Here is a 10,613-nt window from a genome sequence, read left to right as displayed (position 1 = left end):
TTAATAATAATGAAAATTGTGATTTACTTACATGTATTCAAAGGTAGAATATAGACAACTTTTACGTGTTTAGATAAGAGAAAATTGTAAAACGAGACAGAATAAAACTATACCATAGATAAAATGAAAAGTAGTGTAATTTGTTAAAGAAAAATATGAAGATGAATAAATAAAATAAAATAATTAGATTAGGTATGTTTTTAGTTCTTGAAATGTAAAATTAAAATTTATTATAATATTAAAATTTTGATAAGTTTTGGTTCTCAAATTTTTTAAAATAAATATATAAAATTCGTTTAACTCACCTGTGTTAATTTATGTTAATGTATCATATACGTCTCCTATTAATATTTAAGTTTTTGTATTATTCGATGTTTTCGCTTCGATGTCATATGAAAAACACATTTGATACGAATAAAAACAAAATCATAACAAATTAAAATAACTATATTGATTTATTTTTAAAGTTTGAAAATCAATATCAAAGTTTTAGAAAAAAAAATGTCAATTTGTCTCGAATGATATTTAACCTTAATCATTAATCAACTTAAAAAATTGAAAAGAAATTGTTTTTTGTGTGAGAATATGACATCTTCAAATATGTAAATATAATAATCTTATCCGTTAAATTGCTAAAACCAATATGATATAAAAACAAGAGAAAAGAAAACAAGCACGTATGTATACAGCATGGATCATGTTTTGGCCACCAACTTGTTTAGTTGAGACATGGAACGCATGAGAAAAGGAGATGGTGGGTTAGGCACTTCAACAAAACCTTCAAGCATTTGCATTACCATTCCCATTGTTGGTCTCATTTCAGGTTGCTCATCAATGCACCATATTGCTATTTTCACCCATTTCTGTAACCTCACGTAATCAGATATGGCCTCTTCATCATTCTCCACCAGAACATCTATTCTCCCTTCCACAAAGCAATCACAAGCCCAATCTGTCAGCACTGCCTTCTCTTCTTCCCCACACTCCATCATCAACACACTTTTCTACTGCAAATTATTTCCAACAACATTACCCCAAAGCTATAAACATCCACTTTAACCGTCACGCCGACATTCTTAAACCATTCAGGAGCCACGTATCCTCGAGTTCCTCGGATCATCGTCGTCGTTCTACTTTGGTCAGACAACAACAACTTGGCCAACCCAAAATCAGATATTTTTGGATTCAAATACTCATCTATGAGTATATTTTGAGGTTTTATATCACAATGAATAATGGGACTCTCACACTCTTCGTGCAAGTACACCAACCCTCTTGCAATCCCCATAGCAAATCCAACCCTTACACTCCATCTGGGCTTCGATTGCCCAAACAGCATGTCTGCAAGACTACCATTGCTCATGAACTCGTACACCAATATTCTGTTCATTCCCTCGTCACAAAACCCTATCAACCTCACCAGATTTTTGTGGCAGGTTCTACCGATAGAGCTCAATTCACTCCTAAATTCTTTCTCTCGTTCGTCTACCAATCTGTCCAATCTCTTCACAGCAACCACATGACAAGAACCTTCTTCTAGTTGTCCTTTGTAAACAATGCCATAAGAACCTCTGCCTAATTCCTCCTGAAAATTCTGTGTGGCCTTTTTCAAACTTTCATAAGTGAACGAATACAAATTTGTTTCCGAAGGACCAGAGGCGGCTTTGGAAACCCTATTCACTTTCTGTTTCTTGAGAAAAAACAAAGCAACTGTAGAAACAAGAATACCGTTAAGGACAAGAGAACCAATTAGCGGTCCCAAAACAAATTCTTTCTTTGAATCCGGAGCAGGGGAAGGTTCCCCGTTTACACCTGTATAAAAGTCGCGAGTAACTCTTGTTTTGATATAGACAACATGTTGATCACTCACTGTTTCTTGTCTACCGTTACCAAGGGGAAATCTCTTCAACCAACAAGTGTCGCCACCTGAAACGGCCATAGCACACATGCAATCCTGCAAGCAAAATTGCTGGCATTCCTGCTTTGAGTAAGGTTGTATCCTTTCGTAATCTCCCTCAGGAAAATTAAAATCTTGAGATGCATGCATTTCGTATAATTCTTCTGGCGGTGTTTGAACATCGGCTCCACAAGCAAGGGTGAAATTGGGTTGGCATCCACCGAATTGATTACTTGGATCCAGCATGGAATACCCATAAGGGCATTTGCAGGTAGGCCTCTGATTTTCCATGGCGCAGTAGCTATTATAGCCACAGGAACCGCTACCATACTCATAAGATATTGCAGTGCAAATGTTGTCAGGAACATACCTCATGATTCTCCACCCTGGCTGGGCAGTGTTGTTCCGTGGATGAGAATACTGCGTGAAAACTCCAGCGAAGTCAAGCGTTGCTCTGTAGTAATTCACCTCAGGATCCAGATCCGAGATATTCCATTGGGAACCTTGAGGTTGGATCATAGCCCCATTTGTGGTGTTTACATAGATATCCCCGGATTCATTGAACACCAACGTTGAAGCAGAAGCAGAGGCATTCAACACATAGTACGAGGTGTAGCGCAGTGAAGAAGGCCAGGAAAGAGGACTCAGTAAGACATTACCATCCTTGAAATAAAGTTGGAACCTTCCGGTGGTATAATTAGTGTCTGTTAATCGAGATGTTAGCGTGGCTTCAGGTTGGAGAGATTGGGTAGGCAACAACGTGTCTGTGGGGTTCTCAAAACTTTGCCACACCATTTCAGAGTTCCCATTCAGTAGAACAAAGTTGCCAGTGTCAAGCATAGAACCTACGGAGACAACACTTGCAAGGTTTGATTCCCATATGGAATTTCCTTCGGGACCTGCCAGTGTTAGCCCCGCCGAAGTGATCCGAACCTGTGATCCCGCTGCTGCTGTTGCAAGTTTGTTGTCGGTTTTTAAACTCCAAACAACGGTCCTGTCGGGTATCATGTCGTACCATATGGCAACCATGAACAGCTTCGTATTGGGATCCGTGTTATTATTCAATGCGCGAAACCCAAAAGCAAAATGACCCGAAGGTGAACGCCACACTCCATTGTCGTCGGTGGAAATTCTGGAACCAATATTAACGTCTGCAACAGCTAATGAAAGAAGATGAAATTGAAGACAGATAAGTGCTGGTAAAAGGAGGGTTAAGGAAGCCATGGCTTGAATTACAACAAAGCTACAACAATAGAGATGTTAATAAGTAGTTATTTTGTCGATGGCTTATTATAAAAATCCAACTGCATGACAGACTCTTCGTTCTGGAAAATACTTGGAAGATTAGGTAAGGTGACCAAGTCCTAAAAACTGTACGAGAGTTCCATTAGTTTCAATAATCCCCTTTTTAACATTCTAAATTATTAGAATACAATTATAATATTTTCACACCTGCTACTTGAGAAATGTTCTGAAATTATACGACTCTTTTGTGTATGTTTTTTCTTTATTTTAATCTTATGATCAGTAACCTAATTATATACGTCATGTGAACTTTTTTTATACATGTAACAATGTATATATTAGTTTAGAGATAAATTTAATCCAAAACTATACTAATTTAGGATGTCATGTGTTTCATGTATTATTGCTATGTGATATAATTAGCATAATACCATAGTAGAAACTCTTACAAAATTTAAATTATTTAACCAACTAGTAAACCTTGTATAATAATTAAATTAAGTTTGGTCTACACATAAATATATTAACAATTAATTCTTCATGCTATAATAAAATTATTGATGATTACAAAACTTTTACAAATCTTTTAATAAGGCTTAAATATATATTTGGTCTTTAATTAAGCTTTGTTTTCGTCAAATTTTGGTTAATTTGGTCCTTTTTACTAGATGTGTAAGTAATTAAAGTTTTTGAACAGTCATATCACGTGTCAGTCCTGTTTTTTTTTTTTTTTTAATTTAAAAAACATTGTCCGTGTCAAGTCATAATTGTGCTACGTATTAATGTTAGTGTCACGTGTCAGTTTGTGATTTTGTTATTTTTTTTTTGTTCAATTTAGTCCCAATATTAGTTATTTTTGTTTAATCTAGTCTATGTATTCATTATTTTTGTTCATTTTCATTCCAATTTTGATTAAAATGAATCAATTTTGTCCTTTTCAAATTGACATCAAATTTAATATCTTTTATAAAAATTATACTAATATTTTTTCTAAAATTGAAATTTTTATTAATCACTTTTGAAATTCACTTATAAAATATTAAATTTAATTATAAATTGAATAAAATTATTATATTTAATTATTAAATAGAATAAAATTATTTAAAATATTATAAGAATATAATTATTAAATATTTTTTCTAATATTTATATTCTAAAATACTAATACTTTTAAAATTGATATTTAAAAATATTTCAAATATTGGACAATTTTTTTTTAAATTAAAAAATTAAAAATATATCAAAAAAATCAGAAGCGTGACATGTATTGTTCAAAAACGTTAAATATTTAAACACCGTTAATAAAAAGAACCAAATTGACCAAAATTTGACGAAAATAGGATCTAATTAAACACAACACAAATAAGGATCAAATTGAATAAAAGAACAAAAATAGAGACTAAATATATATTTAAGCCTTTTAATAATTATGCAATGTTTAATGATGTTAGAATTGATATATTAATTCAAATATAAATTTAACAAATAATTAGATTGATTTAACCAACCTTTTACGTTAGTTTAACTAATATATTGTGATCATATAAGTAAAGAAATGTCATATAGAATGAGTGTAAAGCAGATGGAAATACCACCTACCCATATTACTATTACTCTAGCACTATTGATTGAACATAAAGACAATGAAGAAATTGTGTGTGCAACTTAGAAAGCTAGACAAAACAAGAAACATTATGATATATATATATATATATATATATATATATAATGCATGCATATTGGTTAAAAAATCGTACAGGAATGGGAATTCATACATAGAATAATAGCCATGGATCACCTTTTCTCCCACAAATCTATTCAGTTAAGACATGGAATGTATGAGAGAGGGAGATGGAGGGTTAGGGACTTCAACAAATCCTTCTAGCATTTGCATTACCATTCCCATTGTTGGTCTCATTTCAGGTTGTTCATGAATGCACCATAGTGCAACTTTCACCCATTTTTGTAGCCTCACATAGTCAGATAAGGCCTCTTCATCATTCTCTACCAAAACATCTATTCTCCCTTCCACAAAGCAATCACAAGCCCAATCTGTCAGCACTGCCTTCTCTTCTTCCCCGATCTCCATCATCAACACACTTCTTCTGCTGCAAATTATTTCCAACAACATTACCCCAAAGCTATAAACATCCACTTTAACCGTCACGCCAACATTCTTAAACCATTCAGGAGCCACGTATCCTCGAGTTCCTCGGATCATCGTCGTCGTTCTACTTTGGTCAGACAACAACAACTTTGCCAACCCAAAGTCAGATATCTTTGGATTCAAATTTTCATCTATGAGTATATTTTGAGGTTTTATATCACAATGAATAATGGGATTCTCACACTCTTCGTGCAAGTATACCAACCCTCTTGCAATCCCCGTAGCAAATCCAAACCTTACACTCCATCTGGGCTTCGATTGCCCAAACAGCATGTCTGCAAGACTACCATTGCTCATGAACTCGTACACCAATATTCTGTTCATTCCCTCGTCACAAAATCCAATCAACCTCACCAGATTTCTGTGGCAGGTTCTACCAATAGAACTCAGTTCAGTCCTAAATTCTTTCTCTCGTTCGTGTACCAATCTGTCCAATCTCTTCACAGCAACCACATGACAAGAACCTTCTTCTAGTTGTCCTTTGTAAACAATGCCATAAGAACCTCTGCCTAATTCCTCCTGAAAATTCTGAGTGGCCTTTTTCAGTTTTTCATAAGTAAACGAATGCAAATTTGTTTCCAAAGGACTGGGGGCGGCTTCGGAAACCCTATTCACTTTCTGCTTCTTGAGAATAAAGAAAGCAACTGTAGCAAAGAGAATACTATTAAGGACAAGAGAAGCAACTAGTGGTCCCAAAAGAAACAGTTTCTTTGAATCCGGAGCAGGGGGGTCCCTATTTGCACCTGGATAAAAGTCGCGAATAACTCTTGTTTTGATATAGACAAAATGATAATCATTGACTGGTTGTTGTCTACCCCAACCAAGGGGAAATCTCTTCAGCCAACAAGTGTCGCCTCCAGAAACGGCCATAGCACACACGCAATCCTGCAAGCAACGTTGCTGGCATTCCTGGCCGGAGTAAGGTTGTATCCTTTCATAATTTCCATCAAGGAAATTAAAATCCTGAGATGCATGCATTTCATATAGTTCTTCTGGCGGTGTTTGAATATCGGCTCCACAAGCGAGGGTGAAATTGGGTTGGCATCCACCATGTTGATTACTCGGATCCAGCAGGGAATACCCATAAGGGCATTTGCAGGTAGGCCTCTGATCTTCCATGGAGCAGTAGCTATTATAGCCACAGGAACCGCTACCATAATTAAAAGATATTGCAGTGCAAATGTTGTCAGGAACATACCTCATGATTCTCCACCCTGGCTGGGCAGTGTTGTTCCGTGGATGAGAGAATACTGCGTGAAAACTCCAGTGAAGTCAAGCGTTGCTCTGTAGTAGTTCACCTCAGGATCCAGATTCGAGATATTCCATTGGGAACCTCGAGGTGGGATATGAGTACCATTTTCGGTCTTTAAGTAGATATTCCCCGACTCATTGAATACTAATGTTGAAGCAGCACCAGAGGCATTAAACACATAATAAGGGTCGTAACGCAGTGGAGAAGGCCATGCAAGAGGACTCAGTAAGACATTACCATTATTGAAATAAAGTTGGAACCTTCCGGTGGTGTAATTAGTGTCTGTTAATCGAGATGTTAGCGTGGCTTCAGGTTGGAGAGATTGGGTAGGCAACAACGTGTCTGTGGGGTTCTCAAAACTTTGCCACACTTTCAGAGTTCTCAGTCAGTAGAACAAAGTTGCCAGTGTCAAGCATAGATCCTAGGGAGACAGTACTTGTGACGTTTGATCTCCATATGGAATCTCCATTGGGACCTGCCAGTGTTAGCCCCGCCGAAGTGATCCGAACCTGTGATCCCGCTGCTGCTGTTGCAAGTTTGTTGTCTGTTTTTGCACTCCAAACAACGGTCTTGTCGGGTATCATGTCGTACCATATGGCAACCATGAACAACTTCGTATTGGGATCCGTGTTATTATTCAATGCGCGAAACCCAAAGGCAAAATGACCCGAAGGTGAACGCCACACACCATTGTCATCGGTGGAAATTCTAGAACCAATATTAACGTCTGCAGAAGCTAAGGAAAGAAGATGAAATTGAAGACAGATAAATGTTGGTATAAGGAGGGTTAAAGAAGCCATGGATTGAATTAGTACAATGCTCATTGGAGACGTTAATGTGTAGTTATTTTGTGGATGACTTATAAGTATCCAACTTATGACAAACTCTTCCTTCTGGAAAATACTTCGAAGATATCTTATTTTAATATTCTAAATTATTTAGAACCAATTCAAAGGTCTGTACGTGTGGAAATAGTACTTAGACATTTCTCAGAAAAACACACTCAACAACCCTCTAATAATATTAATGGCAATACATATAATAAAATAAAATTAAAATTAATATATATATTGTGATTATAAAAATAAATTTTATATTTTTATTGTAAGTAGATTTTATTTATTTTATAGAAAATTCTATTAGTTTAAAAAATAATAATTAAATTTTAAAGAATGTATCAATTAAAGAGTAAATAATTAATTTAATATAATTTAAACTATTATATAAAGAATAAATAAAAAACAACAAAAAGAAAAGAATCCCTTTGTATCTAGAAGTATAGAATAGTATAATATATATTAAATTAAAATTAAAAAATTATATATATATATATATTATATATATATATATATATATATATATATATATTATTTTGTATATAAACACGCATCTTTTGTATTAAAGTATAGAATATTAAAATTTAAAAAAGAAAACTAAAGTTATAAAAATATTATTTTTTAATTGGTATCAAAAGGATATTAAAAAACAAGAGATCCGTTCAAAATTCTCCATTAGTAATGTTCTGAAATTACACGACTCCTTTTGTAGGTTTTTTTTATTTTAATTTTATGATTTAATCTAATTAAAAAATTTAATTTAGGGATCTTTTCACTTTCCTTATATTTCTATTACATGACCTTTTTCTTCTCTCTCGTTACAAGTCCACAACCCTTTCACATCACACATTAATGCACATTAGTTACATTAATGCACCTGCTGCCTTCTACGTATTACAATTACATTTGTGTTTGGAATCAAATTATGTATGTTATGGTTAACATGAGTGAACATATACATGCAATATATTTGTTTAGAATTAAATATATGATAATTTTGTTACTCGTTCCAGAAAGTTTTTTCTTTTCTATAGTTTAAAATAAAAAACACTCAAAAAAATCTCCCACAAAATAAAAACAAACCTTTTTTTTGTATATACAAAAATTATCATTTTCAAAATATTTTTTTTATATTGTATAATTAATTGAATACAATTAGGTGTCTCTCCACCATTGTCTTTCACCGACCCACACGTTACTCAAGTACAATTGACTGACTGATATCATCCTAATTAAAGAAATGCAATGAAGAAAGCTACACAGAAGAAGCAAAGGTGGAACAAAGACTTTTCTTTGAACAAACAAAACCTAACAAAGACTTATTATATATACACGTTGCATGATATTCGCTTAATATATAAAAAATTTTTAAATAAAAAAAATAAAATTTAAAAATAAAAAAATTACAAAATAATACATGAATACATTTTTATTTTTAGATAAAAGGAATATTTTTTAAAAAAAATTAAAATAAAAATCACAAAATAATATATACGACAGTAATTATTCACAATTGGATAATTATTTTACCAATATTAGTGAAAATAATAAAATTAAATAAAATTAGTGAATGCTAATATTGAATTGAAAAAAAAATTGAATCAAAATAAAAAATAATCAAATACTAGGACAAAGTTATTATTTAAGTCTATAAATATTCTTAACAATTTTAATTTTTTGTTAAAAGTACTCATCGACTATCTTCAATTTCTTTCTAATAAGAGACAGTGCATTATACGTACTCACAATTATTATAACTATATAAAATTATGAAAGTTAAAATAACATCTTTCAAATTGGATTGAATGTATGTTTATGATGGACATATGAAACTTAAGAAGTACTAACGTGAAAGAGGGGTGATTGGATGAAAAATGTTAAATAAATAGATGAAAGGAGAATGAAACGATAAATTAAATATCAATGAAAAATAATCATGTCATAAATATATGCTTTGATACCTAAAGAAAAAAAAAATAAGCAAAAAAAATACCAAGATTTCTTCCTTTAGTTTCTTGTTCAAATATACACAAAATTTATGTTTTCACCTTGTATCAAATTTATGGAATTTATTTATACATTACATTATTTTCTCGTATCACCTTGTTAAAATTTCTACTGTCTTTATTATGGGAAGACGTGTAAAATTTGAAATAGACTTCTAAAACAAGAATTTTTAAGATAACTTTCAAATATTTTCTTTAAATAACTTTTAAATTGCACAATTAAAATATAATTTCAAATAAATTGTAAGATTCTATAATTGATTATTGTTTTTCAAATCTTATCGAATGATATTTCTCGTGTGCGATACAAATTTTCTCGGTGCGTATCCGCAACAATAATCACAACTATTATAGACTTTAAACGAATTGATGAGATTTAAAATAAAATCCTCAAATGGGAGTATTTGTATGTTTATGCTGGAGTACGATCGTATAAAGGGAACGATAGGAAGAACAATGTATATGCTAACTTAAAAGTTGAAGAACAAAATTGTAGATTAAAGAAAAATAAAATGAAATTAATAAATTAAATATCAATTATAAAAAAATATTATCTCGTTACAGATTATATCTTTTTGATAGCTGAAGAAAAAAATTAAGCAAAGGGGACTCATCAAAGATTTCATTATTAATTTCTTGTTCATATAAAAACAAAAATATATACCATGTTTCCAACTAATTTTATCTGATTTATTATACATGTGGGGCTTAATTTGTGAAAGCCCAATATTTTAGAAGAAATAACTTTTTATTTCTTCATTTAGTGCATTAACATTTGTTCTACTGTATTAAATTCGTAAAAATATTTTCTATCGTCGTATCACTTATTTCAATGCATATTTCTAACAAAAGAAATTGTAATAAACATGGCAGCAACTTTCGAGTCTCCAATTCCAACGTGTCTTTAACAGTGCGTTTGTTACTTAAAAGAAAGATAGGGAGAGAAGAAACAGAGTGAAAGTGATTTAATAACAAAAAAATGACAAAGTTATATAAAAAACACAGGTGAGACCTAAAGCCTTGTAAACACAACTATTGATCTATATTCTTCACGATGTTATATTTCAAATTATATTATGGACAGCAATTTCAGCACTGCCAGAGTAATGTTTTTGTGCATTTATAGGTTCCTTGCGATAAGTCGGGGAGTTCGTTCTTACGCTCAATGTTTTATGTAATTACCAATAGTAATCTCGCTATTGTGATGCGA

At 32.3% G+C, this 10,613-nt stretch overlaps 1 protein-coding gene and 1 pseudogene across 1 annotated transcript; both read right to left on the bottom strand.

Annotated features, from left to right (window-relative positions):
- Window positions 1–718: 718 nt before the first annotated feature.
- On the bottom strand, window positions 719–3,121 carry LOC114174192 (G-type lectin S-receptor-like serine/threonine-protein kinase LECRK3). The gene is given in 3 exon segments (XM_028058983.2): window positions 719–745; window positions 747–1,003; window positions 1,006–3,121. Coding segments are annotated over 3 exon segments (2,400 nt in total).
- A 1,685-nt stretch (window positions 3,122–4,806) lies between these two features.
- Window positions 4,807–7,364, bottom strand: LOC114174631 (G-type lectin S-receptor-like serine/threonine-protein kinase LECRK3; annotated as a pseudogene).
- Between the last annotated feature and the right edge of the window lie 3,249 nt (window positions 7,365–10,613).

This window comes from Vigna unguiculata, chromosome 2 (genome assembly GCF_037176805.1).
Source record: "Vigna unguiculata cultivar grain cowpea cultivar isolate G323 ecotype 2 chromosome 2, ASM3717680v1, whole genome shotgun sequence".
Lineage (NCBI taxonomy): Eukaryota > Viridiplantae > Streptophyta > Magnoliopsida > Fabales > Fabaceae > Vigna > Vigna unguiculata.
The sequence above is the reverse complement of the archived record's forward strand: the minus strand, read 5'-3'. Positions and strand labels throughout refer to the sequence as shown.